Here is a 27618-nt window from a genome sequence, read left to right as displayed (position 1 = left end):
AATTTATTGGGGTTATTGATTTGTACCACTTTTAGATGTGTTGTATACATTTTCTCATAGTTTTTAGATTATGAAAGACTGTGTCTTGAATCTTGATAATGCAATAGCTAGTTACATAGTTAGGCATTTTTGCTGTGAATTGTTTTAGTTTTATTCCAAACATTCATGTAATGTATGTTTTGGGATTCATGTTATGCAAGATTGAAAACAAGGAATTGGGGAGCTTTACTTTGCTGATGACTGATAAAGATATCCAACTGGAGTACAGAATAGTTAGGCATTATTGAAAATAAGAAATAGGGTAATTTGTTATTCCAAAATGGAGTTTTGAACTTTTGAAACAGTAATCTAGCAAGTACTGTGTAATTTATCAAGTATAAATCATGGGCTTTATCTTAAATATTTGAAGCTTTGGTCTTGGTATGGTAATTTTTTGTTTGAACTACATGGCTTGTAGTTGATAGGATTGTTTGTGAGAATCTCATCTGGCAAGGTGGTGTGTTCATTACAAATGGATAATGGATGTTAGATTGTCATTGATTACTAGTACTTACTGTTAACCGAGATTTTCGGCAACTCTATTAATGAATAATATTTGCTGGTAATAATAATGAAAGTAGAAGATCGACACGGGGTTTTTACGTGCTTGAGGCGTTAACTAGCCTTAGTCCACGAGTCAATATATTAGAGCTAGAAGAAGCTTTTACAATGGAGTTTTCTAGTAATATCTGAACAGAGTTTCCGCCTTCTTTTTTTTCCGAAGACCCCTTTACATTGTTCTACAGCTTATATTTATAAGCTGAGGGGAATACCGGGTCTGGGCCGGATCCGACCCGGGCCCATCAGAGAAATGGGTACAAGGGGCCTTTCTAGTGGAGGCCCAATACAAAAAGGTATACAATACACGAAATTCAAACCAGCTAAGGCCCAATTGGTTGACCTGAGACACAAGCCTTTCCCGACAAAACGGCGCTTTGGCTCTGACCACTTCGAGTCACGAGGCTGATTCAGGAGACAAGACCGGTCAGGGTACTTGGCTGCGCAGTCCTGACACATCAGTGAGCAATCCCGAGGCGACCCTTTCTGCAGGTGAAAAGTGGGGGACAATGCCCACGCGAAATGAGGCGGCTTCAGGATCCTGGACGCTTGGCCCTTCAACCGGGGAGGAGGTGATCCAGGTCCGTTTACCATTGGCCCGCTCTATTTACCATAGGCCCAGACCATACCAGGGTCTGGGACAGGAACGCGTAGGCCGCGACGGTCCGGGCGCTCTGGACATCGCCTGGACCGTTCTTGCTGAGGACGAACCCGGAGGGACGTCCCGGACGCCTCCAATGGGCCCAGTCTAGAGTACCTGGTCCGTACCAGTTCCCTTGGGCAATATTCAAACCAAGGGACCTTGGGCCGGGCCCATGTGCCGAGCTGGCCCTCTGACCGCGGGCCAGGGCGAAGGCCCAAAGCCCCTGCAGGAAATGGGGATAACACTTACTATATCCACCAGCCAACCTTATGTTGATGTTTGTATCTGAACTTCATTTTTTTTGGGGGGAAATACTTATAATAATAACAAAAAAAGAAACTGACTTTATTGAAACTGTTTAGAGCTTGTCATTGTTCTCAACTCTACTCCTCGAGGTAGCTAAGGTTGTAGTTCATTAGCATTGCTAGAAGCAGATAATCACTTCGATAACTTCAGTTTTATAGCTCAGCCACAGTCAATTTGGTAACTCCAATACACACATTCCTTGTTACTTGATAGAGTGTTGGATCTTTAAGACACTTTGGAGAAAGCACCACTTTTAGGAATATTTTGCTGTACAACAAAAGAATTGGGTTCTTGGGCAGAATCTAAATTCATGTTGCAGCTGAAATTCTCATTACCTATTTGTTTGTTTGGATGCAGCTAACATGCTGCAACAAAAGAAGGACATGCAGAAAGAAAATAAGATTCATCTCTTTGTTCTGCAATTTCGGGCAACTAACATATCAGTTGTCATCTTCAATTGGCATCTACTATGTAACCAGTAAGTAACATGTATCATACCCAGAGTTGCTCTCACCTTAAAAGTCCCTCTTATATTATAGTTGACTCTGTTGCTCTGTATCGTGTTTGAAGTTCCAGTGCATGATTCAGGGGCAAGTAAACCAAGCTTGAGATGAGGTGAACAGCTTCTATCCTTGTTTCTCGAGGTATTTGAGTGAAAGGCTGAAGTGCTTGTCTTGATATGACCCTGTCAGCAAAGTAAAGCTCTATATCCATATACTCAAACCTTATGTCAAGTTTCCGATTTGGGTTGGAGAAATTTGCAAGGAAAGCAAAGTCGCTGTTGAAATAATTTGGCGCATCGAAGTAGATGGTGTTAAGGCGTGCATTTGGGGTGTCAAATAATGGTATTTTTGGTTTAACAACAAGGTAGATGATCAAAGTTGCTATTCCAAAAAAAAAACATTGAGAAGAAGACTAAATACTAGACACAGAATTTCACCAAACCGTACTAGTGGGTTGATGGAGATGTTTGGTGATGGGGTTGCTCGGGCATCGCTGTTCACAGCTTGCCTGAGCATCGGTTGCTTTATGGAAGGCTTGATGTGGGTGTCTGGCGCTTCATTTGCTTGATCATCACTGTTCACAGCTTGCCTGAGTATTGGTTGCTTTATGGAAGACCTGATGTGAGTGTGGCGTTCTGGGAGCTCTATTTTCACTATTTATTTCTTGCATTGATATACTAACATGGTTTAGAGCTAATTGTTGGGCATGCTTTTTGGGTATGTTGTTCTTTGCTATTTCCAATAATGTAAAGTCTTACTTATTCCAATGTCTCAAAATTCCATTCCTATCTTGTTATCGTTACTATTATCGTTACCGTTCTAATTTTTTTTTGTTACCATTTTATTTTTGTTTTGCAACCAAAAGCCTACTTCTATTTTTTATTCAAAAATAAATATTTTGAATTATTCAAACCAAATATTATTATAATGTGTAAGATTAATTAATGAAAATTGTCTATTTTTTAGAGTCGTTTTGCATTTTGACATCATTTTGATAATTTTTTGCAAAATGACATTTGTCTAAAATTTTGACTAGTTGTTTGAATTTTTTTGACTATCTATCTAAAAAAATTCAATTACCTAAGTCATTTTGCAAAAAATTATCAAAACTAGGCAAAAATACAAAATAACTTAAAAAAAAAAAGACATTTTGCCAGCCATAATTTGTAATAAAGGCCTATAAATACATTTAGTCATTTATTCTAATTAGGAGTGATAATTTAGGTTACGACACGATGGTATAATACGACACAATGACACGACATGAAAATAAATAAGTTTAGGTGACACGTTTAATAATAGTGTTCATGTTTGAGTTTTTGACACGTTTAATAATCGTATCATATTTGTATTTACCTTAATCACATCATAATCGTGTTGACCCGTTTAATAATCGTGTCATATTATAATCGTGCCAACATGATAACACGAATGATTATTATAAATTTTATGATTTTTTTTATATAATTATAATTAATTTTGTCATGACACAATAAGGATGCTATCTTGTCGTATTGATCTGTTTAATTACAATAGGACCGTGTTGATCCGTTTAATAATTACCTGACATAATTGCAAGCCCTAATTCTAACTTGGTAAAAAATTGCTCAAATTAATTTTCAACTAATATTGAAAAGGAGACTGCTGACGTGTACAAATAATACAGAAAAGAAAAAAAAAAGTGAATGAGAGGCAATCGACGTTGTAAATCGCATCTTCGTTGCTTCGCTTCTCGCCATTGTTGCTCCTTCAACTTCATCTTCATCTTCATCTTCAGGTAAAATATATTCCCAATTTTTTTCTCCCTAAAACCTCATCTACGTAATCATGTTCTTGTTCGTAAATTTTAAATTTTTTCTATTCTTGTTCAAGTTCCAGGTTGCATGCCCTTAGGTTTTCCATTTTTTTTTCTTGGGCTCCCTTATTATTGGATTTTTGTTTGGTTGCCCAGAATGCTTGGTGGAAGAAAAGAAAACTCGTGTGAGCTAAGCAACAGCTTTGTTGTAAATTCGGTTGATTTCTGATCAACACAGTTTTTTAACAAATCGACGAAGAGTTGCAGCAATTTTTTTTTCTTGAAACTGATTTTTTTTATTTTATGGGTGTTTTTGCAGCTTGAATTATTCGGTAGAAAGAGAAATCAAGAAGTGTGGAGCTCATAATTAGAAGTCATGTTATGCTTTTCAACATTGACAGCCATTGTTTTGGAAAATCAAGATTGGTTTTCGCAGGTGTTACTTTGTTAAATCTATATAAGCACGCTTTCTGGGTATGTTGTTCTTTGCTATTTCTTTCTTTTTGTTCTTTTTCTTTTAATTAAATGTGTTTTGTTGTGTCCAAATTGAGGTGATATGTGTGAGTTTTATGCATATTTACAATTCAGCATTGAACCATGCCGCGCAAAATTAATACCGGAGTTGATTATTACGATGACTTTGAAGATTATGATTATGATGAATATGACTATGATGGAGAAGAGAATGGTTAGTTGCTTCGTTTATTTTGATTTTATTCGTTTATCTGGCATTTCCTTGTTGTCATCCTTTGCTTCAAGCCCGTGTTCTTCTTTCATTTTGATCTTGTTGTTTGACATTTAATTGATAATTACATAACAAACTCAAATAAAAGCTAACTTGATTTAGAAAAAAGGGCTTAACTTGTTCATATTCTATTACTTCTATTCTAATAAAAAAAGTATACAAGCTATACATAATTGGATTTTGTTGATTTAAATATACAGGGAAAAATAAAAAAGAATATAATGAATCATTTATTTATACTCTAATATAGGCCTAGACATCAACCAACTAACATACATTAAAAGATGGCCAACACAGCAACTGACTTATTCAGCCATTATTTGCCTTATTCATCCTAGAGTAAGTTAAGTGTTTAGGAGGCCTAACATTTAAGTTCCTTCTACAATTTTATGTTCATTTACAATGTTGTAACAGGGTCTTTGGGACATGAATTTTAACCATAATTAAATGTGTTTTTCTTTATCAGTTGAAGTTGTACAGTCAACGCCAGAAAGTAAAAGGCCTTGGATTTGGAGTTGTTCAATCTGCACTAATGATAATGAAGAAAGTATGCCTACTTGTGATATATGTGGGGTTCTTCGCAATCCTTTGCCCAACAAAACAGGTAGATAAAATATATCATACTGATTCAGCTACTTATGAAATTTCTGTCTCTTGGAAATCTCCACTGTGCAATTTGTCTTCATTTAATATTACATGTTAAACACTATTTCTCTAGCCTGGTCTCTGCCAAGGGGGTATTTCAAAGCAATTAGCTTCCATCTCTGCCATGCTAGGTTTTAAGCAAGAATTCGTTTAATTTCAATACTCTTAGGTCTTCAAAAGATACCTCATCTTTTAAATCCATATTCCGTGTCAGTTTCCTAGTTGCATAGGTTTCATTTGAAATTCATTGTCCTTTCATAGAGTAGATCTCTTTCATGCAGTTGAAGGCATATGCAAACATGCTGAAGCATCCCTAATGGCCAAGTCTCTTTTTGCACTGCCGCATCAGACACCCAAAACTGTATTATTTCAACAGCAGAAAGATGGTTTTGAGACTGACAATGGCAATTACTTCCACAAGCTTGGGAAATTCTAAGGACATATGCATGAATTGCATAAGGTTTTTTGTACTTGTAACTATCACAAGATTAATATAGGTCTGCACCTGTTCTATTAGAGGATATTGATTTGTAGTGATTTGTAGGAATAGATAGTAGTCCCTTTTCGTAGTTGGGATCCTTCATCCCCGAGCAGTTAGTTTCCTTCCCTAATGTTTCATGAGAACTGTTTGTTTCCAATGGGTGGAGTTCTAAATGTACCTTTACTTATGATACAACTCCTTTCAAGTTTGATAGTCCATCTCTAGATGATTTGGTTTCATATGGATTGCGTTCATCCAAAATGGGTTCCAAAGGTATCCATCCTTTAAAAAAATAAACAGTAGTTTTTATATGATGTCACAAGTTCAGTTTTAAGTTAAACAGACATGTCAAGCTTTTGTGTTTTTTCAGTTTTTTTTATTAAGGCCTTTCAATATAATTTTAAAGAAAAGAATCTCAGATCCCCGCAACAGTGCACAACTGGTCTTATTTATAGGCAATTTAGGTGCGATTGGCTTAGGCCGGACTAATCCGGGCCCAATAGGGATGTAATCATGGTTTGCTTGCTAATGGAGGCTTAATACAAAGGATATTGCTAAATAATACATAATAATCAGGCCCCATTGGGCTGGTTTGGGCGTGGCCAAGCCGTACAACTGTCAATAGGACACTGTTGACGCCGTTTTTCGTCAACAGTGAAAGAAGAGCACGTAAACAATAAACAGTTATGGCCAATAAAAATACGATAATACAAAACACGATTTTTTACGTGGTTCAGCAGTTAAATCTGCCTAGTCCACGAGTCCTTGTTATTAAACTCAAGATGATCTCTGAAAATTCTTCAAGCATGAATTCTTCAGAGTTTTCTCTCAAGATCCCAAAATTTCCGTCCTTTACAATGGTGCATGACCTCTCTATTTATAGAGAAGATGCATAATACTATCCCACATATTTCGGGTAGTTACTCTTTATTTACAAATAGATTAAATGGCATTAAATGCCTGCAATCCGATGTAAAATGAAACGTCCCCTGAAGACCAGGGGGCGTGTAACTAATCAAATAATATCCCTTGATTGTAGGGGATATACATCAATAAATGTAGACTGCGTCTCTTATAGATGACTCATTAGGATGTTCAAGGTTATTATCCTATATCACTAGGGCCTATTCTCCCAGGTTTCCTACTGACTTTCGAGCTACAACATATCCCGAGGCCACATGACTTCGAGCTCGTACGCGCGTCAGGCTCGGAGCCCTTGATCTGAGGCCATCCCTGAGAACAGTTGCACCTCGGGCTCGTGGCCTACCCTTCGATCTCGTGAGGATTTCGAGGCTACCATCTTCGAAGTCGTCTCTGCTTCGTAGGCTCGCTGTTTAGATTTCGAACATATTCCAGACTTTACGAGTTTATTCATTATGAATCCATCTTTCGAGGCCACAATTCTCATGGCTCGAAATCTGGGTATAACATCTTGCCCCCTCAAAAGTATTTGTTCGAATCCTATGAGAAGGAAACTTTTGAACTACTTTCTTCGGGAACCGTACCGTCACATACTTGAGAATGGACACGTGTCAGCTGGGTATTGCCCATTCAGGGTACTCGAGTGCCTTGGAAATCTGCCCACGATCATTCGTCTGCCACCTTTTCGGTACCATCATGTCATCAATCCCTGACCGTTGGATTTTATGAGGGTTCTGGCCAATGGCTCAGATCAATCCTTCTTACCATTTTTTTCCCTCTATATATACAAGGTCTTCTTCTTCCTCTTATTTTACACGCATCAGAAACAAAAGAGAAGGGGCGAAACCAGAGGCCATCCCAGAGAACTTCTTGCTTGTGCATGTTCTCTCAGCCGAAGAAACAGAGGACCGTCAGTCTGTTCGAGATCGTGAGCTCATATCTGCAGCCTCTCCTTCAATCAACGATTTCTCTGCAATCGCCATTATTGTGTAAGTGTCCAATTTTTATTTTCCTTCATACCAGTTTCTGTTCATATCGTTCTTGTTATTTCTGTGAATGTACTAGTTTATTTTCTTAGCACGATACGTTAGGGAGTTTCTGACCGATAGGCTTCCATGTTTACGCCTCTATACTAGGTTTACATTATTGGTTCCATACCCAGTTTTGGTGTTTGAGCAAGATCTCTTTTTTCTGGGTTTTAAAATTTTAAAAGACATTTCTTGGACACCAAGATATCGGGTATAAAACCTTGGCCTTGAAGAATACACGATACCCAAGATTACCCTTTTTGGATATCCGCCACTCTTTTTCCCCTGATCTTCGGGACTTTCGAAAAAATTGTCCACTCTCCTCCCTTTTCTCGTGGAATACACGTTCTGACTCTTTAATAAGGATCTTAGTATCGAGCTCGTTTTGTTCCTAAACTCTGAGCTTGTCCTGTCAAGCTCGTAATTCTTGCATGCATGGCCCTCACCATTTTTTCTTTCTCGCTAGATGTCACAGAATCTGGAAAGATGGTGGGGGTCGTTGCTGGCAATCCCTTATTCGCCCAAAACCCCGAGCCTGGAATCGCTGTTTGCCCGGAATCAACGTCGAATTCGCGAGTACGATCTCGCACGCGAATAGGAGGATATTCGAGCTCATTACCGTCGCCAAATTGACGAGGTCATAGAGAAGAAAAGGAGGACCCTTCAAGAGGCTATTTACCCAGAATCCAATTCGGGGCCCAGACTGATCCCACTCGACCCTAAACTGACAGTGACTGTTGCGTACAGCCCGAGAGAGCTCCAATTTTCACTTATGGGGGAGCCTTCTACCTCGCAACCGAGGAGAGAAATCTTCGAGGCCGAGCATTATTGGAGCTCGGTTACCTTGACAAGTCAGATAACTGACATTCTGGCCCTCCATGGCCTCAGGTTGTCAAGTTCCTTGAGGTGTCGAGCTCCGGCCGCTCACGAACGAAGCTGCTACGCCCCTGGGAACCCTGACAACAGGCTGAGGTACGCGGCATGGAGTCAGGAACACATGAAGGCAGGGGCGCTATTGCCTTTGAAGTCTTTTTTCAAGGACTTCACATATTTTGTTGGGTTGGCTCCGTTCCAACTCAACACCAATTCTTACATGGTTCTGTCTGCCCTGAGGTCGCTATACCACGAGCTGAAGTGGGAAGGACCTTCTCCAAAAGAGATTTTATATCTCTTTTGTCTGAAAAGCAATCCCTCCCGAGCTCGGGGAGGAGATGGCTTTTACTACCTCTCGAGCTATCCCAAAGAAAAAAAGGTGTTTGAGGATCTCCCTAATCATCCACCTGATTTTAAGAAAGCCTTCTTCTGGACAGATGGCTTGTCTCCGTCTCGATGCTACTTGTTGACCCACGATTTGGCCAACTGACACGGAGTCAGAATATGCTTGATATGAATGAAAGAGATGAGAAGAACGTAACGAAAAAAGTAAATAAGACACAGTATTTTATAGTGGTTCGGCCCCAGGACCTGATAATGACCTACGTCCACTTAGAATGATATTGATATAAAAATCAGATGAGTGATCAAAGAACTAGGGTTCAATGAGTTTCACTGATCTCTGAAGAACAATACAATATTCCTAGGAGAATTACTATAGTCTCAAATGATTCAAAAGCAAAAAGTCCCCGAAAAGTCCTCTTCCCTTGAGCTATCTCTCGCTATTTATAGGCTCAAGGGGGATTACAAAAGATTGTTACAGATATTCTTTCCTGAATAATCGGATACTCAGGAGATTGTGTGAGATAAATTCGGGATTCATAAAGATCTTCCCATTAATGTCGCCTTGTACACGGAACTATTGACCAGACTGGTCGCAGGTAAGACAGGCTTGCACTGCTTCTAATGTGTCCTCTGATCGATACTCTAGCAGAACGTTTCTAGGTGTCAGCCACGTGTCCAGGGATCACTTGCCACGTCACCAATGCTAATTTTATGGATAACATTTGCCCCCCAAGTTTATTTATCACGAGCAGTAAATAAACTTTTGAACGAGCGACTCTTCGGTAACCCCGCCTGACGTGTTAGAACCCTTCGTGTGTTCTTGAAACAAGTAACCCACTTCTGTCTAATAATGTCCTTTTGGTTCCCCAGAAAAGATTTTGACGGCCATCACGCTTCCCCATATTTTGAAAAAAGGGAAACTGATGATTATACTTTTTACTATCATAGACAAACTTATATAAGACATTCGAAGCCATTATTTTCTTTTTACGCACGCCATCGTCTCCACAAGAAAACCTAAAATCCAGAGCCCTTAATGTTTCTGAAGACCGTTCCGTCTGCACTTTCAGGACCCCATTCGAGAGCTTCTTGATCTCTGAAGACCTTTCTTCCATCTTCACGATCACTTTTCTTGGTAAGTTTTCGAGTTCCCACGCTTCTAATTTTTTGTGATGCATGCTTCTGACTGTGCACTGTTTGAGTTTATCTGCTTCTGGTTTGAGACGCTTGTAGACAGAATATTTTGTAGGCGAAATAGGGTTACGAGTTAGTTTAAAATCCGGGACCATGCTTTTTAGGACGTAAAATCGAAGTAAAAATTCGATCTTTGGGCTAGTTGAAAAATAAATTTTTCCCGCCCTAAGGGGAGTTGAAAAAGATTTTTCAGAAAAACTTTTTACTTTCACCCTTTGATCCGTTTTTCAAACTGTTCGTGTAGAAAAATTTAGCCTTTTGTTAGAATGCTGTTGTATAAAGACTTAATTTTTATACTCGACTAGCGTTATTCTAAAAAGCTTTTAAAAGTTTTCTATCCTCACCTCCCCATTCTTCTGTATGCAGACTTTAATGCCAGATTTGTGGGGAGGTGAAAGGCCTATTGACGACGACCTTCTCACCCAACTGCTCGAGGGAGAAGAACAACCAGCTGACCGTGTCCACGAGATCCCTTTCTCGCGATCTTCTTCCAGACCCCATCCTTCTCCTTCAATGGCTCGTTCCAAATCTTCAGGCAAGAAAAGACCCGAGTCTGAAAACAACCCAAATTCTCCTGCCCGGCCTGATTCGCAGGCAAGGGCTCCCTCGACCAGCAGTCGGGTAAATCTTGTTCCTGACCCTAATATCCAAATTAGGGCCAGCCCTCGCCATCAGAACTTGCCTGATGTCGAGTGGTATACTTCCCCAGCCAGTTCAGTAACTCTTCGAATGGTTGCTAACTGCTTCAGGAAATTCCCTATCACAGGGGTTTCCATTATACGTCCTACCGAAGACCAGAGGGCTAACCTCCCCGGAGGTGCAAACAGCGCCTGGTCTCGGTATCATATTGAGGCGGGAGCTTATCTCCCTCTTCATCCCTTTTTTGTGGGGTGGCCAATTATTTTGGTGTCGCCCCCTTCCAAATAACTCCAAACTGATATAGGATGCTGACCGTACTCTATATCCTGTATAAACTTAAGAAATGGCCAGAACCTTCGCCCCACGAGGTCAACTATCTTTTTGACCTTAAGTCTAACCCGCAACACAACGGGACAAGCTTCTTTCATTTCTGCCACCAGGAGACCAACCGGACGTTCCTGAGTGATACCACCCATATATCAAACGTGGGGCATTACCATAAGGAGTACTTCTTTACTCCGGATGTAATCAGCAACAACTTGGCCTTCGCACGAGGAGGTAAGCGCCGTTTCTGACTGGTCGATACTTTTACTTAAGGTGTCTCCTTTCGTTTTTCTCAAACTGTAATCTGCTTTTCAGGCCCCTGGTTACGTCCGACCCCAACACCAGCCATGGTGTTGAGGTCTAATACTCTGGCCAGGATGTCCGACGCAGCAAAAAGCGTCAAGACCCTGGTGACTGAAGAAAACTTGAGGCTGTCTGGCCTCTTGGCTCCTCGCCATGAAATTAGAGGGTCCGTGGTGGACGAAGCCACTGCCGAGGGGGTTCCCGAGCAGCAACCTCCTGTGTCTCCTCCTCGGAGGAGGCCAACGGGGGTTACAATCAAGAAGCCCACGGGCAATCCTTCTGCAGAAAGATCTTCTGCTCCCCAAGGCAAGGGGAAACAAAAGGCCAAAGAGCCTATTGTGGACTTAGGAGAATCCTATGATGATAACGGTAAAGTTATTTCGCTTTTAAATGGTTTGCCAATTCCCTGTCATCTGTTTGACGGGGAGGGTAACTTTACATATGCTCCAAACTTAGGGCCAGACTTCTTCATGCCAGATAATGAGTATATGACTAATAGAGTCAATAGTGTAACGACCAATAGTTGTAGCTCGGATATTCACTTTGTTGCCTTTCTTCTGTTACATATAATATATTTTCATCTGCCTCTTATTCTTATCAGTTTCCTGTGTTTACTTGTATGCAGATATGGCCACTCCCAATATCTTTGACATGTACCAGGCCGAGGAGGAAGAGGAGGTTCCCCAACTCCAGCGGAGATCCAAGAGGAGAACTGGCGAATCCAGCCGAGACCCTCCAGCCAAGAAAGGTCGAACAGAAGACCTTCCCAAGGACGCGCCAACTGGGCAAACTCCTGGGCCAACAGGGCAAACTCATCCACCGGCTCCTACTGAGAAGCAGACTCCTCCTGCCCCACCAAATCCTCCGGCTGTGCCCCCTAGAGAGGAAATTACTCGTGAAGAAGCTCTCAGGTCCAAACTCATGAGCCGTGCCCTTCGATCAGCCAGGGATCGCCTTGACCGCATTGGTAAAGGTGATCGTGTCAGAGATGCAATGGTCGAGGCTGAAAACATGGGGGCTGACCAGGTTCTGAACAGGGCCCTGAATGAAATCTCCAGTGTGAGTACTTCTTCACTTTTTAAACCTTAGTCTTTTATTCTTCACAGCAGGTTCTAACTTTTTCCTTTATTCACAGGCCTTGCTATCTGCTATCACTGCTCGCACTCGTATCCAGGCTTCCATCGAGCAGGCCAAGGCAAAGGCCACTGAGAGGCATCAAGTGAAGGCAGCTGAGGAGCTTTCGGCTGCAGAGGCCAGGCACACCAAGGAGTTGGAGGCAATGGCTCGAGAGAGGGACGCTGCGGTGACTAAGCTGTCAGAAGCTGAAGCTGCAAAGGAAGCTGCAATAAAGTCACGACAGCAGTATCGAGATGCCAGCGTAACTCATCTTCGCGAAATCAAAAAGTTGGAAGAGACGCTCAAGCCCAAGGATGAGGCCATTGCCACTCTTGAAGGCAAGGTGAAGCATCTGGAGCTTGAGAACTCCAAAAATCTTGAAAAGTACAAGAGGACGACACTCCGATGTTTCTACAACTTCTGGAAACACAACCAGGGTGCCGACTTTAGCTATCTTTCGGAGGAAGTCAGGACTGCTGAGTTGGCTCGCTGCACCTCTCAACTGGCCGAAGAGGAGGCAAGACTGAGGATCCCTGCTTCTCCAAGCATCGTTGGTGTAGAAGAAGAAGAAGTTGCCGAGGACGCAACCAACCAGGATGCTGCCCAGGACCCTCAGGCCCCAAATGCCTCTTAAACTTTCCCATTTATTTTTTCTCTCTTTTTGGCCACACGGCCTACGGGTCGTGATGTAAAGACAATAATTTCTTTTTAAACTTTGCTGCACGGGCATAAAATCTTTTTTTTCTTTTATTCGAACAGTTACATCCAAGCAGCGATGCTTGCGGTGTAAAAGCTTATATCTTGATGCTATAATATCTTTATTTATTATAACATTTGTCCGTATGACCGAACTTAGCATAGTACTTTGGCATGATTTAACAAAACATAAATTTTGAAAAATACTCTAAGTACTGTAGCATGCTTTCACTCATTTTGTTCATGTGTTTACATACCTTGCGAGTATGCTTTGCTATCGATGTGCCTTATATGCCCCCCAAGTGATCGAGGAGCTTTAGGTCCTTGGTCACTTGCCTTGATGTAATGACCCACTACTCTAGACTTTTGGACCATTAATAAAACTATACATACAAACCTTAATAAGACTTACATTTGCAAAAATACCATAAATATATTAGAAACTTGTAAAGACAAAAGTTACTTTCATAAAATAAGTAGGATATGGGTACCCATTGTCTTTAAAACAAAACATAACTTAAAGAAAAAAAAAGAGTTACATAGAAAGTGCGGAAAATACATGTAAAACCATAAAAAGTAAAACAAGACTACATCCTCGAGAAATCGAACTCTCGACTCCTTGACTCCATTCACCATCGATACACATTCTCTAAACGTCCACGAACCTTACCGCCTCTAAACTATTTTCCTGCACATAAATAAAAAAGGAATGAGCCTAATGCCCAGCAAGTAAAATCTAACACATAGTCATAAACATAAATTTCGTAAGAAACATAAAGACTTAACATAATACTTATAACATACACTTATTATAATGACCATTATTACTTGGGGTCTCATAGACTAAACAAGTCATATGCCCATAGGATTAGTGGGGTCCTACTAGCTAAGTAGGTCATATGCCCATAACTCATTTGGGGTATTGTTAGTCATATGGGTCATATGCCCAAGCCTACAAACATACACATTTCATAACATATTTATAACATATTTCATAACATATCACATAAGATAACACAAGCATAAAACATATATATTCTATCCTATTTTCCTTACCAAAGTTACCGGGATAAGAGGACAGCGTTGAGACTTTTTGGAACACTCCTAAAACCTTATATAACAGGGTGAGTCTAATTAAGAAAAAGAGATGAAATGAAAGGAATGGAAAGACTAAACCATTGAAAGTCACACTTACCAAAACTTATGTGCTCAAGAACTTAGATTCCCTAACCAAAATAAGAATGAGGTTAGAAGACTGAGTAGAAGACTAAGAGAAGGGAAACATAACATAAAACCAATGAACTAGAGTGTGTTGAATACCTTGAGGACTTGTAGATCAATCTAACCCTCGAACCGAAATACTATGAAATCTTACTTCCCAAAGTGTTTGATAAGCTTAAGATGGTTAAGCTTATGATTTCCCCACCCAAGTGTTTAACTCTCACACTCTCCTAGCACTTGTAGCTTCTGAACTTAGAGTAAAAGGTGAATAATGGCTGGGTACTAGGTCCTATTTATAGAGTTTGGGAATGAAGGAATCTTAATTTTACTTGAATAAAAATAATAGCTTTTTAGGTGAAATTAATTTGAATAATCGTTCAGCAGAAGCTGAAGACTCGTTCAAAAGATGCTGGACTTATGAAGAAGTTGAATGGCTGAAAGGAAAAAGAATTCAAAAACATTTGAATTATGCTGAAGGAGGCGATATATCGCTCCCTGTAGGCGATATATCGCCTGGGCCATTATGCCCGAGGCGACCGTGCATTGTTTCGTGTTTTCCGTATCTACGTGCTGCGATATATCGCCCCTATAGCTGCGATATATCGGCACACGCTGAATATTTAAACACGAAATGACACATTTTTAGCTAAGTTTTAATGGAGTAAACAGCCTTGACTAAGCCCTCAACGTATTCAAAGCTGCTGATTGACCTTGTAACATTCAAACTTTACTCCTTATTAAATTTAATCCTCAAAATACTTAATTCTTAATCATCCATTCATAACATGTGCTTAAAATCCTATTGTTCCTCATCTAAACCTTATAGTATACCAAATATTATCATTCATATCAGTCATATAATCAAACCTTAGGTTATACTTAATATTCTTAAACTTAGAAAATCTATAAGTACTACTATGAGTGTCCAAATAATTCCCGGTCTGAACCAAAAATTCACAGTTACAAAGATAATACTATACATACTATAATACTACTAAATAATTAGCTAAGTAAAGTTCTTGGACTCTACACTTGACCATGGCCTGTTTGAACAATCCTGTTCGTATGAAAATTGATACTTTGTAATATAGCAAAACAACACACGTAATGAACAAATACTTGTAAATGTAAATTCACAATGGTTGGCAAAATGACTGGCTGCGCACAGTCCCTTGTAATCTCGTATTAAAAATGGACTAAACATGTCTTTACGAGTGATTCTGAAATAGAATCTTACAAATACGAGCGATTAGCCATATAGCGTGGCCAACCCTCTTTGCTAAACTTGTAAAAAATAAAAATTAATACAAGCCAACCCTTTAAAAAGGGCTGTTTTATTGATAATACTTGAGCATGTGGTCTCCATTCCAATAACGTGGAATGAGATCTCCGTTTAAGCGTGCAAGTTTGTAGGTGCCTGGATGGAGGACTTCTTCAATCTGGTAAGGTCCTTCCCAATAAGGTCCGAGCACTCCAGCAGTAGGGTCGCGGGTATTTAAGAAAACTCGTCGTAGCACCAAATCTCCGACGTTGAATTTTTTTTCTTTAACTTTGGAGTTAAAGTACCGGGCGACTTTTTGTTGGTATGCAGCGACTCGGAGTTGGGCCTTCTCCCGTATCTCGTCAATCGAGTCTAGGGATTCCATCATTAGTTGGCTGTTCTGATCCTGGTCGTAAGTCAAACGCCGATGTGAGGGGGGATCTAACTCGACAGGTAACATTGCCTCATATCCATAGGCTAAGGAAAACGGGGTATGTCCCGTCGCAGTTCGGTGAGACATTCTATACGACCAGAGGACTTCAGGTAGCTGCTTTGGCCATGCTCCTTTAGCTTCCTCAAGTCTTTTCTTCAGGGTGTCTTTAAGGGTTTTATTCACTGCTTCGACCTGCCCATTCGCCTGGGGGTGTGCGACTGAAGAAAAGATTTTAATAACTCCATGTCTTTCGCAGAAATCGGTGAATAAATCGCTGTCAAACTGGGTTCCATTGTCTGAAATTATCTTTCTGGGTAAACCATACCGGCAGACAATGTTTTTAATGACAAAATCGAGAACTTTCTTGGTCGTGATGGTTGCGAGTGGTTCAGCTTCGGCCCATTTGGTGAAGTAATCAACTGCCACAACTGCGTATTTTACTCCGCCTTTCCCTGTAGGCAGGGATCCAATCAAATCTATCCCCCATACTGCAAAAGGCCATGGACTCTGCATTTGTTTCAATTCGTTTGGAGCTGCTCGTGGAATCTTGGAGTACCTTTGACATTTATCACATCTTCGTACATACTCCATCGAATCCCCGTTCATCGTTGGCCAGAAGTAGCCTTGCCTTAGAATCTTTTTTGCCAAACTCTGCCTCCCAGCGTGATCTCCGCAGAAGCCTTCATGCACCTCCTTCATGAGCTCCTTAGCCTTTTCTGGTGTAACGCACCTGAGTAGTGGCATCGAGTATCCTCTTCGGTACATAACACCATCGACCAGTATGTACCTAGCAGCCCGTCTTTGTAGAGTTCTGGCTTTGTTCCTATCTGTTGGCAGCGCACCATTTGTCAGATACTCCAAGTAAGGCGCCATTCACGTATCCTCCATTCGAATCTCCATACTGGACTCAGTTGCTTGTATGCTCGGCTTACTCAGTCTTTCAACTGGCACAATGTTCAAAGTGTCAGCATCCTTTGCGCTCGCGAGTTTGGCTAAGGCATCTGCGTTTGAATTCTGATCTCGCGGGATTTGCTGGAGGGTGTACTTCGTGAACTGGGCTAGCAGGTCCTTTGTTTTGTTCAAGTAGGCCGCCATTTTCAAACCTCGCGCTTGATATTCTCCCAGGACCTGATTCACCACCAGTTGTGAATCACTATAAATATCAAGCGTCTTTATGCTCATATCCTTGGTCATCCTCAATCCAGCGAGGAGTGCTTCATATTCCGCTTCATTATTTGATGCATTGAAGTCGAACCTGATGGCGCAGTGAAATCGATGCCCTTCTGGCGTTATCAATATCACTCCCGCTCCAGCGTGGGACTCGTTGGATGAACCATCTGTGAATAGCTTCCACGAAGGAGTTTTGTCTTGAGGCATAAGCGCTTCAGGCTGCTCGCACTGCTCACTGTCTGGAAGTTCGCTGAACTCCGCAATAAGGTCGGTCAAGACCTGTCCCTTGACTGCTGCTCGCGGTGAAGAAGTTATATCGAACTGTCCCAATTCGACTGCCCACTTTAATAATCGTCCAGCCGCTTCCGGTTTTTGGAGGACTTGCCGAAGGGGCTGGTCAGTTAGAACTGTGATAGGATTGGGTTGAAAATAGGGGCGTAACTTCCTAGAGGCCAGGATCAAGCAATATGCTAACCTTTCGATTGGCGGATATCGCAGTTCTGCACCGATCAGCCTCTTGCTGACATAGTAGACTGCTTTATGCATGCCTTCCTCCTCTCGTACTAACACCGCGCTGGCAGCAACTTCAGTAATCGCCAGATAAATAAACAAAGTTTCTCCTTCGATCGGCTTTGATAAGATGGGAGGCTGTGCCATATGAACCTTCAAGGCCTGGAATGCTTGCTCGCAGTCTCCTGTCCATTCAAACTTCTTGTTTCCTCTAAGTAGATTAAAAAAAGGAACACACTTGTCTGTTGATTTCGAAATGAATCTACTTAGGGCTGCGATCCTCCCGGTTAAACTTTGTACCTCTTTGATCCTTTCTGGCGATTTCATGTCGATCAGGGCCTTTATCTTGTTGGGGTTGGCCTCGATTCCTCTTGAGTTCACGATTAATCCCAAAAACTTCCCGGATCCGACTCCAAAGGAACACTTGAAGGGATTCAACTTCATCTGGTACCTGTTTAACACATTAAAGCACTCTTGTAAATCCTCACATGTCCTTCTGCCTTCTTAGACTTTACCAACATGTCATCCATGTATACCTCCATGTTTATACTGATTAGCTCCTTAAACATGTGGTTGACAAGCCGTTGGTAAGTCGCACCTGCGTTTTTCAGTCCGAAGGGCATTACTTTGTAACAATACAAGCCCGTATCGGTCCGAAAGCTGTTGTGATCCTCATTAGGGGGATGCAAGCTAATCTGGTTGTAGCCTGAATATGCATCCATGAATGAGAGAATCTCATGTCCTGCAGTAGCATCAACCAGCTGGTCGATCCTTGGGAGTGGGAAGCAGTCTTTTGGGCATGCTTTATTGAGGTCTGTAAAATCCACACAGGTCCGCCACTTACCGTTAGGCTTGGGGACCAGCACTGGATTAGAGACCCACGACGGATAAAATGCCACCCGGATGAACCCACTCTCCTTTAGCCTTTCGAGTTCTTTTTTTAAGGCCCGTGATCTATCTTTATCGAGCATCCTTCTCTTTTGTTGCACGGGTGGAAAGGTCTTGTCTATATTCAGGACATGGCTGATTACTGCAGGATTTATTCCAACCATGTTTTTATGCGACCAGGCGAAAACCTTCTGGTTTTTTCGCAAGAATTCCACCAGTGCGTGGTTCGTGGTAGGCTCTAAGTTTTTTCCAACCTTTATGACTCTGGTTGAGTCTTCTTTGTCGAGTTGGACCTCCTCCAGGTCCTTGACGGGTCCAACATTTTCTTCAAAATCCCCAAAGCGAGGATCCAAATCTCCATCCTCCCTTTGGGCAACACCCTATTTGGTGACTTCATCACCGGATTAGGCTTGCGTATCAACTGCCATCTGCAATCTATCTGAAGTAGTGCTCCTCGGCGTTCCACTTTTCGCCTTTGTGATCGAGGCGTTGTAGCACTCTCTGGCTTCCCTTTGATTTACCAAAACGCGTCCTACCCCCGCGTCTGTTGGGAACTTCATGGCTAGGTACCACATAGAGATGACGGCCCGTAGATCAACCAGTATGGGTCTTCCAATAACGGCGTTGTACGCTGAAGGACAATCGACCACTACAAAAGTGGCGAGTAATGTCCTTGTTGCAGGCGATGTACCCGTCGTTACTGGGAGTTTGATCAATCCGGCTGGGACGAGTCCTTCTCCAGAGAAGCCGTATATCGTTTGATTGTAGGGCTCCAAGTCCTTTACGGACAATTTCATGCGTTCCAGTGTTGATTTATACAGGATATTCACCGAACTTTCTGTATCGACCAGTACCCTCTTCACCATCATATTGGCCATCTGGATGTCCACGACCAGCGGATCGGAATGTGGGAACCGGACGTGTTGGGCATCGCCATCAGAGAAGGTTATCTCACCTTCCTCTGACCGAGCCTTTTTTGGTGCACGGTCCTCCACAGTCATCATCTCGATGTCCTGGTCGTGGCGCAGAGTCCGAGCATATCGTTCTCTGGCCTTTCCGCTATTTCCCGCGAGGTGCGGGCCTCCGCAGATGGTTAAGAGTGTTCCAGCCACGGGGGCAGGCTGTAATGGCGGCGAGCGTTGGCGTGTGGACGCCTGCTCGTTGCCACCCGGAGCTTCTCGTTGGGAATTTCCCGAGGCCCGTACGTATCTTCTCAAGTGTCCTTGTCTAATAAGGAACTCGATTTTGTCTTTTAACTGGTTGCATTCATTAGTGTCATGTCCGTAGTCGTTATGGTAACGACAGAACTTGGTAGTGTCTCTTTTCGAAATGTCCTTTCGAATGGGTCCAGGTTTCTTGTAAGGCACACTGGAGCTTGTGGCCTGGTAAACCTCTCCCCGAGACTCAACGAGGGCAGTGTAGTTAGTAAACTGAGGCTCATAACGATTACCCTTAGCTCGTTTGTTGTCGGAGGTGGAAGGCTTGTTATACGGCCGTTTTCCACCATTCTTGCCATTACCGTTGCCGTTCCCGTTGCCTTTGTCGTTGCCATTAGGTTTGAAACCATTGGCGGCTTTGGCGGGTTCAGCAGCCTTCTTGCCCTTGTTCGAGGGTTTTCCATCATCAGCAATGGCTTCTTCGAGCTTGATGTAGCGGTCAGCTCGGTCTAAGAATTCTTGGGTAGTTCTCACTCCTTCTTTTCGGAGACTTTTCCAGAGGGGAGAGCAACGTTCAACCCCTGCGGTAATGGCCATCATCTTGCCTTCGTCTCCCACTGTTTTTGCTCCAGCCGCCGCTCGCATAAAGCGCTGGACGTAATCCTTTACTGACTCCCCGTCCTGCTGGCGAATTTCGACTAGTTGGTTTGCTTCGGTTGGGTGCACGCGACCAGCATAGAACTGTCCGTAGAACTCCCATACGAACATTTCCCAGGAAACAATGCTCGCGGGAGGGAACTTGAAGAACCACTCCTGCGCAGCTTCAGAAAGTGTTGCAGGGAAGATCCTGCACCGAGCGTCTTCGGACACTTTCTGAATGTCCATCTGAATTTCAAACTTATTGACATGCGAGACTGGTTCTCCATACCCGTCAAAGTTTGGAAGCGTAGGCATCTTGAATTTACCGGGAGTTTCGGCGTTAGCTATCCTTTGTACGAAAGGAGTGCCTTTTCTCCTATCGTGGTCGATGTAAGAAGTCCGTCCTCCGACCAGCTGCTGTACGGCCTGGTTGAGGGCGTCTATCTGGGCCTGCACTGCGGTAGGAATCGCTGTGGCCTCTGTTGCTGGGGGACGTTCTCGCCGTGCCTCTTGTGGTGTGCTGCCCTTTGGCACACCCACATAGGGCTATTTTGTTAATGAGCATGCCTTGGTGCTTGATCATTAGTCAAGTCTTGCACCAAGCAACCTCATGGGATAGGGTAGTGGCAGTTTTGTAATATTGCATATGTCTCCCAGACAAAAATCATATATGTTCCTGGGAAGACTTTATTTCCCTAGAAGGCTCCTTAGGGGGAGGTGACCTGGTGACTTAGGAAAGCACCATGGCCATCAACAGATAGGGACCAAAGCTGTGTATTCCATTGCCCTATCAAGACTATATATTAATGAAATAACATTTATCCATACTTGCCCCTGTGTGCTTCCTTGTTGCTTATGTGTTACTTGTTTGCTACCTTCGTTGGGACATTGTGTGCCACTTGCCTTGTTGTGTGCTTTGTGTTGTGTGGACGTTCCTAGGAATGACTTGCTTTGTGCTTGCTCATACTTCGTTATCGCCCGTTGCATGTCCGAGATGTGTATGTGGCTAACCGCTGAGTTTGTTTGCCTGTAGGTGTGTGTTGTAGGCTGACTTGCTAGCTTGAAGAGTCTGCAAGTGCTGCACGTTCCGTCTAGTTGGAGTACCCAAATAGCCGGCCCGTGACACCTTTCGCGGCGATCATTGAGTACATTTCTCAGGTCCTCTTCTCTTCTCCGCTGCTCGCTACCCCCGAGCCGGTCAAAGACATTATTTTTTCTGGGCTGCCCCCCAGCATCTTGTCTATTTGGTTGGTCATCTTGAGGTACCTGACTCCTGCCTTTACCTATTTCTTCACTCCTTCCACCGGCATTTCCTTTGCCTGAGTCGGCCTCATTGTATCCGTGGCCATCCCTGAACTTCGACTGTTCCTCCGATGTCCGTTTCTGGCTGAACCATCCCGAGCGTTAGAGGGTGGCATGCATTGGTCGTGGTGTCCTCTTACATCATCGTGCAGTGAGGGACCCCGGACCGCAGAGCCTAACTCTGAATCCCTCCTGTGGCCAGGAGGGTAGTGACCTCTGTTCGGTAGGTTCGGCCCATCATCCCTAAGGCGTCTAGGGCTGCGAGGCTCATGCTTGGCCCTATTCTGCCTCCGTTGCGGGGGGTTACCCCGAGCAGCTTGGGACGGTGGCTGTACCTCAGGCTCCAGTGGGACATCGTCATGGGGCATCTGAGGCTGTTCGGTTCTTTGCGGACTCGAAGGCTGGATCGGTGGGTTCGGTTCGGTTCCTTGGGACTCGAAGGCTGACCCTCTGGGGTGGCCCATTCATAGGTGGGTCAGGCTGCGAGGCAGGTGCAGCCTGATTTCTAGCCAATAGCAAGGCTGCCTCAAGGGCTGCCATGGCTTCGTTCTGGCTGCGGTCCACCTCCGCCTGCCTTTCGCTCAATTCCGCGCGCTGTCGTTCAATCTCCTGCTGATGCCGTGCCATAACTTCAGCGACAGTCTCCTGACTGGCCTTCAGACTAGCCAGCTTTTCTTGCAACGCGCCCAGGGTATTCTTCAACGTTGCATCATCCATTTCCTCCTCCTCAAAATCCAGTTGTGGCTTATCCTCTGCCATGTTTGCAGGAGGAGGAGGAGGTGGCGGGTTTGACGGTGCAGCGGCGACTGCTTGTCTAGTTTTCTTTCCAGCTTTCGCCATTAGTTTTCTCAACAACGATAAATCAAGCTCTCAATGAAAGCACCAGAATGTTGACCCACGATTTGGCCAACTGACACGGAGTCAGAATATGCTTGATATGAATGAAAGTGATGAGAAGAACGTAACGACAAAAGTAAATAAGACACAGTATTTTATAGTGGTTCGGCCCCAGGACCTGGTAATGACCTACGTCCACTTAGAATGATATTGATATAAAAATCAGATTAGTGATCAAAGAACTAGGGTTCAATGAGTTTCACTGATCTCTGAAGAATAATACAATATTCCTAGGAGAATTACTATAGTCTCAAATGATTCAAAAGCAAAAAGTCCCCAAAAAGTCCTCTTCCCTTGAGCTATCTCTCGCTATTTATAGGCTCAAGGCTCAAGGGGGATTACAAAAGAGTGTTACAGATATTCTTTCCTGAATAATCGGATACTCAGGAGATTGTGTGAGATAAATTCGGGATTCATAAAGATCTTCCCATTAATGTCGCATTGTACACGGAACTATCGACCAGACTGGTTGTAGGTAAGACAGGTTTGCACTGCTTCTAATGTGTCCTCTGGTCGATACTCTAGCAGAACGTTTCCAGGTGTCAGCCACGTGTCCAGGGATCACTTGCCACGTCACCAATGCTAATTTTATGGATAACACTACTCATTCAGGCGGATCCGTAAGTATTCCAACCTTCTTTATCTCTGTGCTCGGGATTTTAACTGTAAGATCCGTACTTAGTTGAAATGTCTCTTGCTTTCCAGCCAATTTTTAGCGTCCTACTCCCGACGAGGCAATGAAGGGGCATAGAGAGACCCTGCTCCAACTCCCTCATGGCAGGAGGTCTCTCTTATACCTTTTGCATGAGGATAAGCTCTGAGACTGCAGACTTTTGGGAGAGGGCCAGTCCACCTTTGACTGGTCCAATAAAAAGTATGAACATTGGGAGCAGGTGCCTTTGCCCACAGGCATCCTCCCTCCGAGGAGAGAGGTGAGGCCCCCACCTCCGGCTCGCCGAAGAAGTCCGCCATCGGGGAATGAGGCTAATGATGAAACTTCGAGCTCAAACTCGGATGAAGAAGGTAAAGTCATCCTTACCTCGAGAATGTGGTCCCCCACCTTATTAAAGCATAAACCCGATAGGTTAGTTTCATGTCCGTATGATAGATACCACTTCTACATATGGACTCGGGCAGACGATCGAGTTCATAGGTTTGATAGTTGGCTTGGGAAGTATGACACCATGTACAGTCTAAACAAGGTGTGGAACAGGATAGCCGTCCAATATGGGACAAACGACTATAGGGACCTTTCGAGGTTGACGTCCACCTATAGGGAAGGTACTCCCCCCGCCTCTTCTGAAGATGGGGGAATTTCATGGTCCCCGAGCTCTAGTTCGGGGGAGAGTTCCAGTTAGGTCTTTCTTTACTTGGTTTCTTCTTCTTTTTTATTCAAGTCTATTAGCATGATGTCTAACTTCGATTGGAACTATGCAGGTGCCATGGACTCTGACCTCGACAACATCATCGAGAGTGGTGGCGCCAAAAGGAGCAAGCGTCCCAGGGCGGGGTCGCGAAAGGTGGATCGGCCCACCAAAATCCCCAGGAGGTCCGAAAAAACCCCTCCTGCTCCGCCCGTTATGAGCTCCGTCGCGGCGACAACTTCCCAAGTTGGTGCTCCCATGGCGACGCCGACCTCGCAAGTCGGTGCCTCTACAATGGCGCCGACCTCGCAGGTTGGTGCCTCCACTATGGCCGAGCCTCAGCTTCTTGTAGTGGTCTAGCCATCCCTTGGTCCAGCTCCTAGAAAGCCTTCTGCTTCTCGAACTCAGAAGCTGTCAGCTTCTACTCATGTCGATGAGTATGTAATTGACAACGCGGCTGGATCCCATGGGTCTATGTTGTGCTCAGATGTCATGTCCCGAATTGGACAGAGCTTTAGCAGTCTCGAAGCTCCTCAATGGCAATACCTGAACAATGCTCGAGATTGCACTGCCCTCTATGAGAAGAGTATCGAGCTCGCTACCGCGGTAAGTTTCCTTCTACTTCTTAGTTATATTTACACAGTCTTGGCGCTAACGACGGTTTTTTCTTTTGTCAGTCTCTTGCCTTTACTGCCCAGCTCAACTATAGGTTGAACAACGAGATCCACTCGAGCAAGTCTTATGCTCAGGAGGCAAAGGATTTTCAACTCAAGGCGAGTGGCGACCTGAAGGCAGAAAATGACAAGCTTGAGGCAGGAGCCGAGGAGCTTAAGGCCAAAGCGTCCGAGCTTGAGAAGCTGAATACTAGGCTCGCGGAGCTCGAGAAAGAGAATGCCAGGCTCGCGGAGCTTGATAAGGAGAACGCTCGGCTCCAAGAGGATAACAAAAAGCTCCAAGAAGATCAGGCCGCTACCTTTGACATAATTGAGGGCGAGAAGGCTCGTCTCCTTGCTGAATATAAGGAGAAGAAGGACCAGGCGGTTGATTCGCCCATGTACAGGATGTGGGCCAATAACGAAGACCTGGATACCAGCTTCTTAGGCCATCTCGAGGCGAAACTTCTTGATGAGTGGAACGCTCGACTTGAGGTGGAAGAGGCTGCTCGGGAGGCCGCCTCCGAGGGAGCTCAGGAGGATAGTCATGCTATTCGTCCTGAGGGGTCCAGCGCTGCTGATGCTGAGAAGGCCAAGGAGAATCCTCCTTCTTGAATCTGATCTCGGGGAAATCTTATCTCGGGGCTGCGTCCCCTTATTTTTGTAATTATTTTAATTTATGCTCACAGGGCTGATACAATTTCTTTTTATATTGACTTGTATATGCTATACACTTCTTGGCTCGAAATATTTTGCACATTTTATATTGATGAATCATTTATGTTTATTTATTCATACAAACATAGTTTGGATTTAGGCTCGAAACTCGATGCATTCATGCATCGCTTGCTCGAATTATCCGTTTCCGATCTCGTTATTCATCAAGGTCGGATATTACTTTAACCATGAACCTGAAAGTACTTATATGGTATGTAATGTGAATGATTTAGTTATATCTTTTTTGCTTAGTTACTTTTTCTCGTCCTCGGTTTTTACTCCAAGGTTAAGAGTTCGAAACTATTTTCCTTTAAGATATTCCAGCCTCGATCTCGACTTATCTCGAAGTAGGTTTAGGTTCCTACTTATAGTCGATTAGTTTTGGCTGGTTTGCTCCAAACTTGTTAAGTTTGCACATCTAGTTAAATCCAAACGTTATTCTTTTGATAATTTGATTGTCCAAACTATTTAAGCTCGCGTATCTGGTTACATCCAAATACTTTTATGTTTTTGATAGTTCGGTTATGTCCAAACTATCTAAGCTCGCGTATCTGGTTATATCCAGACACTTTTGTTTTTGATAATTTGGTTATGTCCAAACTATCAAAGCTCGCGTAGCTGGTTATATCCAAATACTTTTATGTTTTTCGTGTATGTTATTTTATTTTTTAAGCTGATGGTATATATACCAATGATGCCCCCTTAATATCCTATGAGTGTGACCATAGGTTATTAAATTAAGAGAGATTGCAAAAATAGAAAGAGATAACATGTTGAACGAAATAGATCTTTATTCGATGAAATTCAAAAGCAGACAGATTAATACAGATAGAAAATCATGGTTACAGGCAACACTTTTCCTATACTATTGGTAGTAAGGTCTTAGGTGTTCGCCATTCCATGCTCGCGGGACCAGGCTCCCATCCAATCTTGCTAGCTTGTAAACACCGGGCCGGATGAATGACTCTATCTGGTATGGTCCTTCCCAATTCGGCCTGAGCATACCAGCTGCCGGATCTCGTGTTGCTAAAAATACGCGTCTCAACACCAGATCTCCCATTCCGAACTTTCGATCTCGAACCCACTTGTTGAAATACCTGGTAGTTCGTTGCTGGTAGGCAGCGTTTCTCAGCTGAGCCTCTTCTCTCTTTTCTTCAATCAAGTCTAAGGTTTTCTCGAGCTGAGTGTGGTTTGAATTTTGATCGTAAATCTGAGTTCGGATCGTTGGGATTTCGACCTCGATGGGCAACATTGCCTCGCAGCCGTATGCTAGAGAGAATGGGGTATGCCCTGTTGATGTTCGAGCTGTGGTCCTGTATCCCCATAGGACTTGGGGCAATTCTTCGGGCCATCGTCCCTTCGCCTCCTCCAACTTTTTCTTCAGAGAACTTTTGAGAGTTTTGTTCACAGCCTCGACCTGACCATTCGCTTGAGGATGAGCTACTGATGAAAAACTCTTTACTATGCCGTTCTTTTCACAAAAGTTGGTGAACAAGTCGCAATCGAACTGGGTTCCGTTGTCAGATACAATCTTCCTTGGCACCCCATATCGGCATACGATGTTTTTTACCACGAAATCAAGGATCTTTTTTGAAGTTATTGTTGCCAATGGTTCAGCCTCCATCCACTTCGTGAAGTAATCCACGGAGACTACAACATATTTTACTCCGCCTTTGCCAGTCGGCAGGGAGTCTATGAGGTCGATGCCCCATACCGTGAAAGGTCATGGGGAAGTCAACATGGTCAGCTCGGATGGTGGAGCTCGGGGAATCGTGGCGAATCTCTGGCATTTGTCGCATTTCTTCACGTACTCGAAAGAATCCATTTTAATAGTTGGCCAGAAATATCCTTGGCGTATGATCTTCTTGGATAGGCTATGCCCCCCGGTGTGATCTTCGCAGAACCCTTCATGAATTTCTTCAATGATCTTCTTAGCTTCGGGTGGGGTTACGCACCGAAGTAACGGCATGGAATATCTCCTTCTGTATAGCTTTCCGTCCAAAATGGTGTAACGGGGAAGTTGATACATCAACTTTCGAGCCTGGTTCCGATCTCTTGGAAGGACTCCGTTCTCGAGATATTCAACTATTGGGGTCATCCAGGTAGGTTCTGTTTCGATCATACACACATCTTCCTCTGGCTCATTAATGCTAGGTGCCGATAGGTGTTCTATGGGCACAACATTCAATTCTTCATTTTCAGCGGATGTGGCGAGCCGAGCTAAGGCATCTGCATTTGAGTTCTGCTCGCGG

The 27618-nt window shown here is 43.4% G+C and overlaps 2 protein-coding genes and 1 pseudogene across 4 annotated transcripts; 2 read left to right on the top strand and 1 right to left on the bottom strand.

Moving 5' to 3' along the window:
- Nucleotides 1-1908: 1908 nt before the first annotated feature.
- On the bottom strand, nt 1909-2883 carry LOC133783263 (uncharacterized; annotated as a pseudogene).
- Nucleotides 2884-3654: 771 nt separating this feature from the next.
- LOC133783262 (uncharacterized) lies at nt 3655-13309 on the top strand. Of its 3 annotated transcripts, none has more exons than XM_062222825.1 (7): nt 3655-3826; nt 4001-4029; nt 4164-4318; nt 4433-4532; nt 5056-5193; nt 11968-12401; nt 12478-13309. In XM_062222825.1, exons 4-7 carry the CDS (start codon nt 4442-4444, stop codon nt 13090-13092), a joined length of 1278 nt encoding a protein of 425 aa, XP_062078809.1. In that variant the 5' UTR covers nt 3655-3826; nt 4001-4029; nt 4164-4318; nt 4433-4441; the 3' UTR covers nt 13093-13309. The 3 variants fall into 3 exon arrangements, with proteins under 3 accessions (XP_062078809.1, XP_062078807.1, XP_062078808.1); XM_062222823.1 differs by having other exon boundaries at nt 4001-4061; XM_062222824.1 differs by lacking the exon at nt 4001-4029 and having other exon boundaries at nt 3657-3826.
- A 9531-nt stretch (nt 13310-22840) lies between these two features.
- LOC133784499 (uncharacterized) lies at nt 22841-25330 on the top strand. Its single transcript, XM_062223819.1, has 2 exons — nt 22841-24602; nt 24674-25330. The coding sequence occupies exons 1-2, from the start codon at nt 24471-24473 to the stop codon at nt 25262-25264; spliced, it is 723 nt and encodes a 240-aa protein (XP_062079803.1). The 5' UTR covers nt 22841-24470; the 3' UTR covers nt 25265-25330.
- Nucleotides 25331-27618: the final 2288 nt, after the last annotated feature.

The sequence above is a fragment of the Humulus lupulus genome, chromosome 6 (assembly GCF_963169125.1).
Source record: "Humulus lupulus chromosome 6, drHumLupu1.1, whole genome shotgun sequence".
NCBI lineage: Eukaryota > Viridiplantae > Streptophyta > Magnoliopsida > Rosales > Cannabaceae > Humulus > Humulus lupulus.
Note: the sequence above shows the minus strand (reverse complement) of the source record. Positions and strands in the feature narration are given on the sequence as shown.

Coding starts and splice junctions, on each gene's coding strand:
- LOC133783262 (XM_062222825.1), top strand. CDS start 4,442: ATGCCGCGCAAAATTAATACCGGAGTTGATTATTACGATGACTTTGAA. Junction 4,533..5,055: donor CTATGATGGAGAAGAGAATG/GTTAGTTGCTTC, acceptor TTTCTTTATCAG/TTGAAGTTGTACAGTCAACG. Junction 12,402..12,477: donor CCCTGAATGAAATCTCCAGT/GTGAGTACTTCT, acceptor CTTTATTCACAG/GCCTTGCTATCTGCTATCAC.
- LOC133784499 (XM_062223819.1), top strand. CDS start 24,471: ATGTTGTGCTCAGATGTCATGTCCCGAATTGGACAGAGCTTTAGCAGT. Junction 24,603..24,673: donor GTATCGAGCTCGCTACCGCG/GTAAGTTTCCTT, acceptor TTCTTTTGTCAG/TCTCTTGCCTTTACTGCCCA.